The sequence below is a fragment of the Gorilla gorilla genome, chromosome 12 (assembly GCF_029281585.2).
Source record: "Gorilla gorilla gorilla isolate KB3781 chromosome 12, NHGRI_mGorGor1-v2.1_pri, whole genome shotgun sequence".
Lineage (NCBI taxonomy): Eukaryota > Metazoa > Chordata > Mammalia > Primates > Hominidae > Gorilla > Gorilla gorilla.
In genome coordinates, this window is record NC_073236.2 from 32,074,885 (window position 1) to 32,089,918 (window position 15,034).

The window sequence follows — 15,034 nt, forward strand, 5'->3', positions numbered from 1 at the left end:
TCCCTTCCCTGGCATTGTCCTCACAGGGCTTATACTTCTGAAAATAAACACCAGGAGATGTGTTCAGGCAAATATTGCTTTCTTCTGCCCTGTGACCCTCACTCTCCAGCCAAGGGGACACCCAGAATGACTTCCTGGAACTGGGAAAGAAAAATTATCTGGGGGTGAAATACACATGGTGCCTCAGGAAGAAGTCCTTCTGCCCTGTGGGGTCTGTGCAGAGGCTGCAGCGCTGGCGCTTCCCATGAAGGCCCCAAAGGCCCACTGTGTGCATCTTGGCCTCACTCAGCCTTAGTGAGGTCACACTGTGAGCCTGAGAATTTGAGCGGCATTCTCTGCCCCCAGAGCTAGCTGTCAAACATTTACCAGCACAGCACCAGGCAGGATCCACGGCTAATGACAGCAGGGGTGGGAAGAGCTGAGCTGAAGTTCAGAGCTAGGATAAAGCCAACAGGAATCCCTCTCCTTTGTCAAGTTTATTTTATTAAAATATACAGGATTGAATATTAGTGGATGCTGAGAACAGGAACCACCCTCCCAGGCCGTGGCCAAGGGAGACGCTTCTGCCATGCAGACATGCGGCCGGTCTGTGTCCCAGCGTGGGAGGCAGACCCCTCCTGGTTGGGCTGTGCAGCCAGTCTGGCCCCAAGGCCAAGGCCAGCAGGGGTGTGGTGGTGATGCTCTCCTGAGGCCTTGGCCTTAGAGGCAGAGTGACACCAGCTGGGAGGGCTGGGCAGGGGGTGAGGGGAGGGAGGAGATCCCTGAGCCAGGGAAAGCTGATGCCCTCCTGGAGGCAGAGGCCCCCAGCCAGCCTGGAGCCTGGAGTTGGGCGTCCATGCAGCTCCGCAGGGGAGGCCAGGCTGTGTGTGAATGCCAAGGGGCCCCCACGGCCTCCGCCATACCGCCTTTCCTCTGAGGGCCCTGCTCACCCTGGGGCTAGCCTCCTGGGGCACTCGGGGACTCCCCGGGCCAGCCCTGAGTGGAGCTGGGGTGGCTGTGATGGAATGTATTATGTGGGAATGTTCCTGGAGGGGCCATGCGGCCTGGGACCGGGTTCCTTCTGGGTGAGGCCCCAATCAGGTGGGAGCAGCATCTCTCTCCTCCTGGGGGTTTCTGCTGACCACCCAGCCACAGCCCTCTCAGCCCTCACCATTGGCTCCAGCTTTGGGCTGGCATTCTCCATCCCCAGATGGAGGGGACAGCCAAGCAGAGTCCCCAGGGTTTGTGCTTTTGAATGTTGGTCAGCCGGGCTGGGCTTTGGGGCCCCACTGATCTCAGGCACAGAGCAGACCCCCAAGGTCTCTTCCCCAGGGCCACTATATTGGGGCTGCCTCAGCCAGCAGGAGGGCCTGGCCTCTGAGAAGCAGTGTGCTGGGCTCCCACTAGGGCTGCGCCTGAGCTGCTAAGGAATGCTTGTGCTTTTTGTGCAAGGCAGAGGGACGGCGACACTGCTTCAGGAGAGGGGGCTCAGCCAAGCTGCTGGGCCATGGGAGGGGCACTGCAGGAAGAGGAGGGACACGCCCCTTCCCAGACTCCTCTGAGCTCTGCCCTGGGCTCCCTGGCTGCCAGTCTCTGAACCACGTTCCTCCTGGGACCTAAGAGGACCTTGGAGGGAACAGTCTGTGCTGGAGGGTGTGTACAGCCCCACCCACTGCATTCCCAGTGAACCAGGACTGGGGCAAGGAGAGGCTCATCCCACCCTGTGGAGCTGGCAGAGAGTGCCCTCAGATTCTCCACCACGACCCAATCCCTAAGCTTGAAATCCCCCGCCTTCCTGCCATGGAGGGAGAATGGGGCCCAGTGGCCCCTCACCACTCAGGCTTGCCCCACAGTGGGTGGCCTGGTACCCAGCTCTTCCAGGTCAGTGGAGTAGCAGGGGATCCTGGGACCCCCAGGGAAGCATTTCCAGAAAGCTGCAGGCTTGGCCTCCATTACCCCCTCTCCCCCCTGCCCCCCAGCTGGTCCCTCTGGGGTCCTGAGGTGAGGGGCTTTCTAGAAGCGTAGGTAGTGGGCAGAGAGTGGCTATGGGGAGGAGACCAGGGGAGCCTGGGGCCGGCCCACTGTGTGGCAAGAAAGCAGAATGGAGAACGGGACGAGGTGGGCTCACACCAGAGATTGGACCCTCCCCTGCAGGGGCACTCGAGCCCCTTCTTGGTGACATCCAGCGGCTGGTGGCCTGCAGACCTGCTCTGTCAGCCACTCACCCAGAGGCAGCCTCGCCTCGCTGGCCTGGGAAGGGCTGGCTGGGGCTCCTGGACTTGGCCCCCAGCCAGACTCAGCCCCTCCCTGACCTCTGTCCCCTCTGCCAGCCCAGATGAATGGCTGTGTGTGTGTGTGTGTGTGTGTGTGTGTGTGTGTAGCAATCTGTTCACTTTTTGCAAATCTATTTTTTAAAAGTTTCTTGGAGGCTGCTCCTGGCAGGATGGAGGTTTCTTGGGGGTGGAGGTGGCTGTGGCCATGCACTCCTGTGGATGTGTCCTAGATGACATTCTCAAACAGCTGCATGGAGCTCATGATGTTCTCATCCTGCGTGGAGAGAGGAAGGGAGGCCTTCAGGTGCTGGGTGGGCTCCAAATCCGACCCCCTTGAGCAGATTCCCGCCAGGGACTCGGAGCCTGCAGCGACTGCCTGTCTGTCTGTCTTATTGGGTGCAGGGAGCTGGGGGACAGGGAGGTGAAGTAGCTGGTCCGAGGTCCCCAGCTGGTGAGGCACAGCCTGTCTTCAACCCCACTCCTGACTGCAAGCCCATCTGGGATGAGCTGATGAAGGCGATCCCGGCTGGCCTCCAGCGGAGGTGGGCGCTAACCAGGACTGCTCTGGGAGTGGGGCAGTAGAGGCTCTGGAGGCCCAGCGTCCTGCCCCGAGGTGCTCTCTGGAAGGGCCAGCAGCAACACTGCAGAAGCTCTGGTGCCTCCCCACAGTGACCCTCTCCCTCTGGCTGGCCCCATGTCTGCCCCTAACTTGAGGCTCTCCAGGGACTGGGCTGAGGGAGGGTGTGGGGGTAGTGGGGGATGCTGTGGGCTGCAGGGGTGGGTGGGGAGGAGAAGACTCAGACAAGAGGGCAAGTGGAGCTTGGGGCTGTCCAGGAGGTGGCAAGGGGCCAAGGACAGCTGCCACATCCTGGACTGGCAGGGGTGGGACTGGGGTGAGGGAAGGGGCGGACGCTGCCAACCACCCACCTCCGTGTAGAGCCTGCAGAGAACTGTGGCCCAGCCTCCCGTGCCACCTACCTTCTGACAGGTCTCCAGGAACTCTTCAATGGTCACTACCCCATCCTGGTTCCGGTCCATTTTCTGCAACCCAAGCCATGCCCAAAGTGAGTCTGTGCCCCAGCAGAGACAGCCCTGCCCCTGGCCTGAGGACGCAGAAGTCATGGGTGGCTGGATGGGCGGGTGGGCTCCCTCCACTCCGACTTGTCCCCTGTGACTACTCTGGATCCAGGCCACATAATCCACCCTTCATAGCCACCTCCCAACCAACTGCTGAGGCTCCAAGCATCTCCCCACTGCTCCCCTAGGCCAATTCCCTGAGCCCTCCTGGGCTTGGGTTTCCCAGAATTTGTCCCCATGCTCATCTGACCGCCTCACCTCCCTGAGAGAAAGCCAGGGCAGAGGGAGCAACTGAGTGACAGGATGGCCCGTGTCTAGTGGCCCCAGCAAGTAGGAGGCAAAGCCTGCAGCCCCTGCAGCCCCCATGCATACAGGTGAAGGCCCCCAACCTGCTCCTCTCCCAGAGCGTCTTCCTGGAGGAGCCACACAGCTCTCAGGAGGCATGGAGCTCCGGCCCAGGGCCAGCTGCCTCAGGATCCCCAGCCCTGGCCCCCAGATGAGGTCCACAGGGCAGAGCAGTGGTGTAGTTCACTTCTCAGGGGTTCTGACAACCAGCCAGATTGGAGGGGCAAGTTTAACCTCCTCATGGGGAGTGGGGAGGCTCAGAGGGGCAAGCCACTTGCCCGGGGTGGCCCCAAAAGCGAGAGCCCCTTCCTCTGCCAGGCTCCCCTCCCTAGGCAGGGCTGGCGCTCACTCACCTCGAAGAACCTCTCCACGTGCTCCGCCGGCGCGTCCTCCCGCAGGATGGGGTAGGTGTGGCGGCCCATCATGTCATAGATGGACTTCATGATGGCCAGCATCTCCTGGAGGGGGAGGCTGGCATGAGCCTGCTGCAAGGCCGGGGTGGCTGTGAGGGCCCAAAGGGAGCGGGCGGCATCCAAGGGTGCAGGGCACCTCCAAGGCAGTGAGTGCGAGGGGCCGGACGAGCTGGAGAGAGAAGCCTGTCCGCTTCCAGGGCACCCAGAGCGAGCTTCTGACTCTAGGGGAAGCTCATCTCCCAGAGAAGTGGGAGATCGATTGCTATGTGCTTATCTCCAAAATGTGACGCGGCAGCAGAAAAAGTGCTTGGACCAAACAAAACCTGTCTGTGGGCCCATGTGGGAGGGCTCCCCTCTCCACCCATGCCTTAAGGGACCGCACTGCCCCCTTCACTTGATGGGGGCCAAGGCCAGGACCTCTGGCTTCTCCACTTAAGTCTCCCCGAGGCCTTTTGTGTAAGACAGTATGACCCAGAACACTTGCTGAGCTGGACCGAGATGTGTGGTACAGGGTACCTGAGCCCACACTCCACACCGGGGTGTCCAGGACCGAGCCCAGGAGAGGAGAGCCCACTGGCTGCTGTCCCCGGGACCAGTCTCTGGATGGACAGCGGGAGAAGACAGGTGGGCAGCAGGAGCAGGGAGAGGAAGAGTGGCGGGGGGTGGAGCAGCAGGAGGGGAGGAGGGGACAATCCCTGCCCCCAGCCCCCCACTACCTCTTTGGTGATGTAGCCATCCTTGTTAATGTCGTAGAGATTAAAGGCCCACTTGAGCTTCTCGTGGACTGTGCCCCGCAGCAGGATGGAGAGGCCAACCACAAAGTCCTATGGGGAAAGGAGAGTGCGGGGCGTGACATCCAATCAATGCCCAGGTTCTAGTTCCAGTTGCTGTGTGGCTTCCACTGAAATTCACGCCTCCAACAGGCACAGAGCCTCCCTAAGAGACTGACGGCATCCATTCAGGTCAGCACCGGGTGAGTGTGTGCCCGTGTGTGAGCGCATGCACGGGTGCACCTGTGTGTGTGTGAACTTGGGTGAGGGTGTGCACCTGTGTGTGAACTTGTGTGAGGGTGTGCACCTGTGTGAGGGTGTGCATCTGTATGTGTGAACCTGTGAGGGTGTGCACCTGAGTGTGTGCACCTGTGTGAGTGCGTGCACCTGTGTGAGTGCACACGCATGTGTCTGCATGTGTGGCAGGAGTGGCATGGTAGCTGATACTGATGCCAGATAAAGATATTCAAATATATATGGTGTCCTAGACCCATTTAATGCAGTGCTGCCGCTGGAGACGCCTGGGGTACTCTTTTAATAAAGGAAGTGCTCTATGTTTATTCTGCCAAGCATCTGCATGGCAAAGGTGCTTGAAAACTTCCAGATTAAATAGCTAGAGGAATGATGCTCAGCTTTTTGTTTGTTGTTGTTTTTAGAGACAGAGTCTCAGACTGTCACCAGTCGCCATCATGGCTCACTGCAGTCCCAAACTCCCAGGCTCAAGCGATCCTCCACCTCAGCCTCCTGAGTAGCTGGGACCACTCAGAATAATCCATGCCTGGCTAATTTATTTTACACTTATAGAGATGGGGTCTCGCTATGTTGTCCAGGCTGGTCTCTAACTCCTGGCCCCAAGTAATTCTCCTACCTTGGCCTTCAAAAGTGCTGGGATTACAGGTGTAATCCCAGGGCCACCTCGCCCAACCCTGGTGCTCAACTCTTGAGTCATGACTTGCTGTGTATGGCCATCGCCTTTGGCATGGGACACTTTACTACTAATACGACAGAATATGGCTGTTTAAATGGTTTCCATGTGACAACTTCAACTGTTTTGTTACAGCAGTTGGTAGAAAGCAGGTTTTCCCCCTAACTCTTGGAAGGTTTAAAGGTGAAACCCTCCCTGCACCCTGGGGTCCTCCCAGGCTACTCTGAAAGAAAGGGGTGAGAAAAGGGTTGTACCAGCGAAGTGGGATGGAGGACGGTCAGAGTGCAAGGGACAGGGCCATGCACCAAGGCCCCGAGGCCCCTCAAGTGTTAGATTTTCGGGACTGGAAGAAGTCTGTACCATGAGAGAGACAGAGACAGAAAAAAGCGATTTGGAAGAACAAAAATTATCCCAGGAGAAAAAAATTTGACAACCATTAGGTTCAGAGATTAGAAATCTTCCATCACTAAAAGAAGAATAAGATGTCCCAAAAAAGAGGTAACTGGAAAAAAGAAAGAGCTCTTGTAAATTAAAAATAAGAAAGCAAAATGACAGACTTAAAAAGAAAGGTTGGGAGAGCAAATGGAATCTTCCATGAAGTGGAATGAGAAGGCAAACAGCTGGAATATAGGGGAGAACAGAGGATAATGAGAGGTGCACTCCAGAGGGGCCAATGCTGGGACACAGGCAGTTCAGGAAGAACAGGAGAAAACAGAGGAAAGTGGGTAGGAGCAATCAGGAAAGACGATTTCCCAGAATGGATGCAGAGATTTCCAGTGTCCACCAAGGCTTGGCACAATGCATGAAAACAGCCTGCAATTTAGCTGCAAGCATAGATCATGGTGAAATTTCAGCAAACTGGGTGCAGAGGATCCTATAAACTTTCAGAGAGGAAAGCAAAGCCAAACAGAAAAAGCAAAATCGGGTCCCATCACGGGTCAGTGTCAGCAGGGGTACCTGCTCTGCAGCAGCGCCTGAGGCAGGAGGCCCAGGGAACGAAGCGACCCCCAACTTTGAAGGAGAACAGCTCCCCCTGGGGGTGCTGGTCCCTACAATGGATCAAGCAAGAGTAAGAACAGAATAAAGACACTCCCAGGTGCTCAAAGGCTCCAAAGTTACAGCTCACATCCTCTTTTATAGGAAGCAGTTGGGCAGTAAGCCCCTGAACACACAGAGAGTAAAGCAAGAAAAGGGAAGATCAGAGATCCCAGAACCAGAAGGCCCAGCCCAGCAGAGAGGGGAGGAAGCCCCAGAGGGCACCAGGCCCCAGCGAGGATGGAGCCGTGGGAGGCTGGTGGGGGGCCCTCCTCTGGCAGATGCCGGGCAACAGGTTCAGATGACTGGAGAAGGGCCTGGGCTTGAATGAATAATGAGGTCACAGAACACAGACAAACGAATCATCAGGACCAATGTTAACCGTAGGCAAAGGAAAGGAAAAGATCATTGCAATGGACAACAAGCCTCAGCGAGGGGTCCAGTTCACAAATCAGAGTAAACCAAGGCCTTATCCAACCTGAAGCCTAGAGTCTGTTGGAAAGCTGGGCTCCCTGCAGTCCCAAACTCCTGGGCTCAAGCGATCCTCCCACCTCAGCCTCCTGGGGGATGGGTGGGGGGCTGGGGGGACAGGAACGTTGTGTGTCTGAGGGAGTCCCAAATTCTCACTCGTGGCAGGGGGTGCAAAAGTGGAAGCAAGCTGCTGGGGGACATGGAAACAAGCACAGACGACTGGCTACAGCAGAAAAGGTGGTGGTCACCTGCTGGTTTTCCAACGTGCACCCTGCGAATGTGTTGGACTCCAGTCATGTGTGTGTATAACTGAAGACAATGACTATATATATATATATGTGTGTGTGTGTGTGTGTATATATATATGTGTGTGTGTATATATATGTGTGTGTGTGTGTGTATATATATATATATACACACATATATGTATGTGTGTGTTTTTTTTTTTTGAGATTGAGTCCCACTCTGTCACCCAGGCTGGATGGAGTACAGTGGTGCAGTCTCAGCTCACTGCAACCTCCTGGGCTCAAGTGATTCTCTTGCCTCAGCCTCCCAAGCAGCTGGAATTACAGGCACCCACCACCATGCCCAGCTAATTTTTTTTTTTTGTATTTTTAGTAGAGACAGGGTTTCGCTATGTTGGCCAGGCTTGTCTCAAACTCCTGACCTCAGGTGATCTGCCCGCCTTGGCCTCTCAAAGTGCTGGGATTGCAGGCGTGAGCCACCGAGCCCGGCCAATGAAAATATTTTAAAGAAGCAACACCCAGGTGTGGTGGCTCACACCTGCAATTCCAGCACTTTGGGAGACTGAGACAGGAGAATTGCTTGAGGCCAGGATTTCAAGACTAGCCTGGGCAACATAGTGAGACCTTGCATCTACAACAATTAAAATAAAAAAATTAGCTGGGCATGGTGGCATGCACCCGCAGTCCCAGCTACTCGGGAGGCTGGGGTGGGAGGATCACTTGAGGCCGGGAGGATCACTTGAGGCCAGAAGGTCGAGGCTGCAATGAGCTATGGTGGTGCCACTGCACTCCAGCCTGTCTAAAAATAAAACAAAAAAAATAAAAATTAAAAAACAAGGAAAAACATTGTTATATTTCTACTATGCCCAAGTTTAGGGAATAACAATCACTGAAGCTTGGGCATGGTTTACACAGTAGTGAAGATTCTAAGTTATCCCTGAAGCCCTGGGTCAGACAGGCCTTCCTAGTGGGTAGCAAAGGCGTGGAGCACACCGTTCTCCTGGGGACCCTGGGCAGGCACCGCTGTCCTCCACCTTATCTTCAGCTGACATGGGCCCCTCAGGTGGTCTCTCTGTCTGCTGCGGAGAAGCCCTCATGTTCAGCCACAGAGCCTGCTGCTAGCAGCTGAGGAATGTCCCTATGCAGTATCCCTTAGCCTCTCTCTGTGTGTTGGCTACAGTAGTGACAGTACTAGGAGATGGTGGGAATGTCCCCTGTTAGGCCACTGGCTAGTCTCCATTCATAAAGGTAATACACAGATGACCCCAAGTCCAGCCAGCCCATGTCTGAGTGCACGCTGGTTCTAAATTCCTTGGCCATACACAGTGCAACCATGGCAAGTTGTAACTCCATGCTCTGAATGCCAAAGTGTAGGAACCCTGTCACATCCACAGCCTCTGTTCTATGGCTGTCCCCATGGCAGGGGCTAGGCAGGGTGAGGGCTCCAATGACACAGCACACTTCCAGGTGAAGGTGCACAAGAGTGCACAGGAGGGTCTCCCGGCAGAGCCCGGAGCAGGTGCTCAGCGAGGGGGTGGGAGTCGCATGTGGTTGCTGGGCTTGCAGGCCTGCCCTCACACGGCCCTGGATGCTGCTTGGCCACTGGCACATGGAGCAGTTTACTGTCGGGGGAGGTAACAGAGAAGCGGCCGCACCTCCAGATGCCTGCCTGGCTGCCACTTCCAAGCTGGGCCTGACTTGATCCTGGGCACTGAAGAGGCCCCAACAGTCTACGGAATCGTTTTGGAAGCTCTGCACATCCTGGCAAGCCAGATGAGTTGCACGAGAAAGGCCCTGGTGGCCAGAGCATTCAGCAAATCTGTGTGTGGCGCTGCTCACCTGGGGCTCCCTGCTGCTGGCAAATCCCAGAAGGTCCATGGGGATGGGAGCAGGAGCCACTCCGAGGTGGGGTGTGGGGATGGCATCGCCCGCTTGGCTCTGTTGAGGTCTGTGTGTTTTCCGATTTGGTCTTTTTGGTTATTCTTTTTGGTGAGCGGAGGGAGGGTATTACCTTTTACCATATCAGTAAACTGTAACTAATATGCATCTTGTCTCTAAGAATATACAGAAAGGGACAGGTTCATTGCAGACAGTGTCATGCAGGCTTGCCTTGCATTACAGACGCACGTAGGAGGCTCTGAGGGCTGGCAGTGAGGATGGCCCGGTGTTCTCCAGACTAGATTTGGTGCCTCCGTCCCTGGCAGGATCCTTTGTGACCACTGGGATCCCAGCCTGTGGGGCTCCCAGGATGGGGCCATGGGGGCTTGTGCCCTCCTCCTTCCCAGAGCAGAACACTTTGAAATCGAGAAGTTCCTCAAGGTAAATGTACCTGCGTGAAGCCAGAGGACTTCGTTTCACGTGCAGAGAAGCTGCAGAAGGCCCAGGAAGATGCCAGGGATGAGTGATCTTCTGAGAAGGTGCCCAGCAGAGGGGCCACAGCGCAGCCACTGACAGACCCAGCCCAGAGGGCTGCCACCTGCTTCCTTAAAGGGCCACAAGGCTGTCCCTCAGGACAGCGAGGTTGATGGCCACAGGAGGTGAGGGGCGACTGTGACCTTCCTGAGCACTGCCATGAGCAGGGGCTCTGCCGAGCCCCTCAGTCATCTCATTCCTGAACAAGAAAAACCACTCGCACCCCGCCTGCTCCCTTACACCGTTTCCTAAAGATGCTTTACTGCCTGAAGTGTCAAGTGCCTCTTAAAGGGCACCCCAGGAGAGAGGGGCAGGGAAAGGACCTTGAGTCCTCCCTGAGGCTCCTCCGTGCTAACCGGGTGTCTTCTGTGTGCTGTGGGGTTGGTATTTCAAATCTGAAAACAAGATTTGAAAACACGGTCTGCTTCTATGTGCAGAGCCCTCAGAGTGTGGCTCAGAGTGGAGGGGTCCTGCGGTCACAGGGCAGGCGGGGAGCGTCAGTGTGCCTGGCGGGCTTGCGGCATAAAAATAACCCGCACAGCTTATCGACAAGTTATTATTACCCCATGTGGCCGGGGCCTTCTGGCCGCATGTGCTTCTCTGTGCTTTCCTGTTAGCTGCCCTTAGCCCAGTGGAAGCCAAGCTGTCGGGGTATCGATCAAGCCAGCTCTCAGAAAGGTTTTCCTCCCCAAAGCGGTTTCAGCTTTTCGCCTGCAGCTATTTTTAGAGGCTTGGGCTCCGCAGATGGGGCCTCTCTCCAATGATCCTGTGTGGCGGGGCTGGGGAGAAGCCCAGGCCAGGACCCCACAGGGAAGCTGTCTGGGTGGGGGACAGGCTTCTCCTTCCGCCAGTGGGTAACACCAGGCTTCGCTCTCAGTGCCCAGCTGGGATGAGCCCTGGAGGCTGCTCCGGCTGGGATGTTTTCTAGATATTTTTGGCCTATTTTCTGGGTAACAAGGAGTAAATTCTGAAAATGGAGGTCTCACATCCCACCGTCAGCAAACCAGGCCTCTGAGTTAAGCCCTGATCCCTTTGAAAATGCAAATTCCCGCTGGGTCACTACCACCCGTGTGTGCCTCGGGGGCTCCCTTGACCAGGCAGAGCTGGATGCAAACTCTCAAATGGAAGAAAAGGCTGAGAACGTGGTGCCGGCCCAGCAAAGTCAAACACCCCAGAGCTCACTGGCCCAGGGCAGGGCCAGCCACATCCACTCATTCCCAGGGTGACTCACAAGATCCTTCCCACCCAGGACCATGGCTCTCTCGAAAGCCCTGACAGTGACGCCAGGGTAAGGATTCACCCCTGCAACCACAGGGGCAGGACACGTGGGAGGAATCCGCGAGGACCTACCTCAAAGTGGATGGCCCCGTTCCCGTCGGCATCAAAGGCGTTGAAGAGGAAGTGTGCATAGGTGGTGGCATCTGGGGAGGGCAAGGAAGAGGCTGGGGTGTGTCGGGGCTGCCTGGCGGCTCATCTCCCACCCCAGGCAACCCCAGCTGAGGGTGCTAACTGCGTCCTGGCTTGGAGTCCCTGTTTCCCACAGGACAGGGGCAACACCAAGCCTCCAGGATGCGAGGGGCAGCAGGAGGGTCCCCTCCCTCCACACTGGGACACAGCAGGGCTGCCCTGCCTCAGACTCACCTCCCTGAGGGAAGAACTGCGCGTAAATGAGTTTGAAGGTGTCTTCGTCCACCAGGCCCGTGGGACACTCCTGCAGCAGGAAGGCACCCCCTCAGCCCTCGGCCACCCCCAGCTCCAAGCCCGACTCTGCATGGTGCCTGGCTGGCCTCTCTCCACCCCCTTGGGGGCTGCCTGCTGCCCATGGCACTGCTGGGGCCCCCTGGCCTGAGTTGTGGAAAGCCTGGGTAGAGGTGGGGTGAGAGGGAGGAGGGGTGAATAGGAAGGGGGTGACTGCTCCCCTATACCCTCCTCCTCTGCACCAGCAGCAAAGACACGGAGGGAGGAGCATGGCGGCCTCAGCGATGCCCATTCCAGAGCCTGCCCCCGCCACACAGCTTTCCCACAACACATAAGCCCCTTAAAGGCCCCTGGGATATTTACTGTGGCATGGAGAAGTTTCCAGGTCTCCCTGAGCCAGGGTCTCCAAGGCCTCTCCCGGGGGAATGGGGAACACTCACATTCTTAAAGCCCCTGTAGAGAGACTGCAGCTCCTTCTTGGTGAACTTGGTCTGGGCCTGCAGCTGGTCCAGCCCCTCCGGCTGGTGGCGCACCGTGGACAGCTCCAGCTCACTGTCGCTGCTATCTGGAGTGGGACACAGACCAGAGAGTGTAAGGCCTGTAGCCCTGCTCCTCCATCTTGCTCCAGTGTGGCCAGGGCATGGGCCAAAATAGCAGGTGGAGGAACTCTCCTTGCATGACTACCATGGACAGCCACACAGGCTGTGCACTGCACAAACAGAGGGGGTGTGACTGAGTGGCCCACGCAAGAGCTGTGCCTCTGCTTTCCTGCCCCCCACAGGGCGGGCCTCCCCATCGCAGCCCCTGCAGTATGCCCCCGTCAGCCGCACAGTGGGACAAGGTGGGAGCTGCTCTTGTCCTAAAGAGGCACTGAACGAGGGGATATAGGAGGGGGAAAGACAGCAAGACAGGCATGAGGGACACTTGAACTTCAGGATCCAATTCCTAGACCACTTCCTCCATGTGGCCCTCCCTGACTTTCCCCAGGAATGGAGAGGGTGCCTCCCTTGGCCCTCAAGGCCTAAGGCGATGCTGTTCAGCTACAGTTGGCAGAGGGGCGTTATTCACATCTGGTTAGGAGGCTAAACCTCCAGGGCTGTGGGGGCAGGGATCAGACCTGTCCTTTAAAAACAATACACAAACTTGGCAGGGTGCGGTGACTCACACCTGTAATCCCAGCACTTTGGGAGGCTGAAGTGGGCGGATCACGAGGTCAGGAGATCGAGACCATCCTGGCTAACACAGTGAAACCCCGTCTCTAATAAAAATACAAAAAATTAGCCAGGCATGGTGGCGGGCGCCTGTAGTCCCAGCTACTCGGGAGGCTGAGGCAGGAGAATGGCGTGAACCGGGGAGGCGGAGCTTGCAGTGAGCCGAGATCGAGCCACTGAACTCCAGCCTGGGTGACAGAGCAAGACTGCATCTCAAAAAAAAAAAAAAACCACAAACTTGTTAACTAACCATGGCTACATTTGGGGGGGAGGTGCAATTTCAGGTGATTTTTACTTTTTTATTTATGATTTTTAAAAACATTTTCCTAATTTCTTTAGGTGTGACATGCATCACTTTTACAATGCAAAATAAAGCTAGGGCTGAAACAGCACTGAGTGCCCACACCTTGCTGAGCGGCATCCTCACATAATTACAGAGCGCCACCTTCCCACAGACCCAGGACTCATGGGCCCCGCTGCACCGTCACCCTGTCTCCCCTGGGCCACACAGAATGGTGGTGATCCATAATCACCCTCATGGCTGGTACTCTGGTGCTGGCTGCTGCCTCTCCCACTGCACAGCGAGCTCTTCAGGGGCAGCTGTCCTGCACAGCTCATCCTGTGCCCGTGGTGCCTGGCATGGTGCTGGGCACTGGTCCTGTGCTGAGCCTGCTCCATACCCAGGCCTCTCCCGAGAGCGTGGTGGGAAAGACAGCCTGCACTGCCCACTCACACTAACCACAAGAGCACCCTGAAAGCTGCTCAGCAATTGGGCTGTTTCTTTGGTCCACACATGCTCCCCATCTCCAAGATAACTATTTCATACCATCCTTCCCCTTAAGTTTCCAGTATCTCCTCTCCCATCCTTACCCTCAGGTTGCTTCCCACTTCACTGAGAAGACACAAGCCATGGAGGAAAACTTCCCCAAGCCCTCACCACACACCTACCCACCTGCCTGCACCTGGCCCAGACGTCTGCACGCCTGCCTGCTCCATGGCTGAACTGTGCCTGCTCCCAGCGAAGGCAAACCTGCCACTTGTGCAGTGTCCCGATCCCTCTCACCTACTCAGGCAAGCGGTGCCAGCAAGTCTCCCACTCTTTCCTCATCACCTTTTCCTCTCTTCTGGATCATTCCCATCACCATATAGACATACTGTAGTATCTCGAATCCTTAGTCATATTAAGTATAGGCAAACCCTGTAAACCAGCATCCCACGCCAGGCAAGCATCCCACATAGACTCTTCCCCTGCCCAGGGGCCTGCACAAGGATGCTCACAGCAACAGCATTTTTGGCGGGAGAGTTGGAGGCAACTCAGGGGTTTATGGCAGGCAGGATGGGTAGGCGAAATATGGAGGCTGCACACTGGGGAGAACTGTGCCGTGGAGCAGATGTACACACAGCAGCGTGGATGGATGGATGGATGGATGGTAAGAATCCTTTGATTAAGAGGCAGACTTTTCAGACTGGAAAAGCAAGATCCAATTATATCCTGTTTACAAGAGGGATACTCCTAATACAAAGATATATTGAGGCCGGGTGCTGTGGCTCACTCCTGTAACCCCAACACTTTGGGAGGCTGAGGTGGGTGGATCACCTGAGGTCAGGCGTTCAAGACCAGCCTGGCCAACATGGTGAAACCCCATCTCTACTAAAAATACAAAAATGAGCCGGGTGCGGTGGCGGGCACCTGTAATCCCAGCTACTCAGGAGGCTGAGGCAGGAGAATCGCTTCAATCCGGGAGGCGAAGGTTGCAGTGAGCCAAGATCGCGCCATTACACTACAGCCTGGGTGACAGAGTGAGACTCCATCTCAAAAAAAAAAAAAGATTTAAAATAAAAGAATGGAAAAACATTAAGAAAGCTGGATGTTTTATAATGATACAAGGATTAATTCATCAAGAAGGCAGAATAATCTAAAATAGACATCACCTAGTAACAGAACTTTAAAATACCTAAAACAAAAAATTCAGAACTAAAGAGAGAAACAAATAAGTCACAATCATAATTGGAAGATTTTAGCATCCTTTTCCAGTAAATGGTATGACAAGTGACGATATAAAAGGTTTGAAAAACACCATCAACCAATTTGACCTAATTAATATTTATAGAACACTGTATAATTGTAGATACACATTCTTTTCAAGAGCATATCCTGAGGTTACCAATATATATCAGAT

At 55.7% G+C, this 15,034-nt stretch overlaps 1 protein-coding gene and 1 long non-coding RNA gene across 3 annotated transcripts in view; one reads left to right on the plus strand and one right to left on the minus strand.

Annotated features, from left to right (window-relative positions):
• Nucleotides 1–463: 463 nt before the first annotated feature.
• Nucleotides 464–15,034, minus strand: part of KCNIP3 (potassium voltage-gated channel interacting protein 3) — a 90,572-nt gene continuing 76,001 nt past the window's right edge. For both annotated transcript variants that reach the window (XM_019021491.4, XM_004031404.5), the window contains 7 exons: nt 12,084–12,208; nt 11,587–11,656; nt 11,296–11,366; nt 4,804–4,911; nt 4,028–4,132; nt 3,231–3,293; nt 464–2,526 (listed from right to left, as the gene is read on the minus strand). In XM_019021491.4, the coding sequence (XP_018877036.1) occupies nt 2,479–2,526; nt 3,231–3,293; nt 4,028–4,132; nt 4,804–4,911; nt 11,296–11,366; nt 11,587–11,656; nt 12,084–12,208 (590 nt within the window). In that variant the 3' untranslated portion in view covers nt 464–2,478. The remainder of the gene's footprint in view (nt 2,527–3,230; nt 3,294–4,027; nt 4,133–4,803; nt 4,912–11,295; nt 11,367–11,586; nt 11,657–12,083; nt 12,209–15,034) is intronic.
• Nucleotides 2,989–4,928, plus strand: LOC129531860 (uncharacterized). Its single transcript, XR_008677304.2, has 3 exons — nt 2,989–3,316; nt 3,993–4,711; nt 4,841–4,928. It is a non-coding gene; the product is annotated as an uncharacterized lncRNA (long non-coding RNA).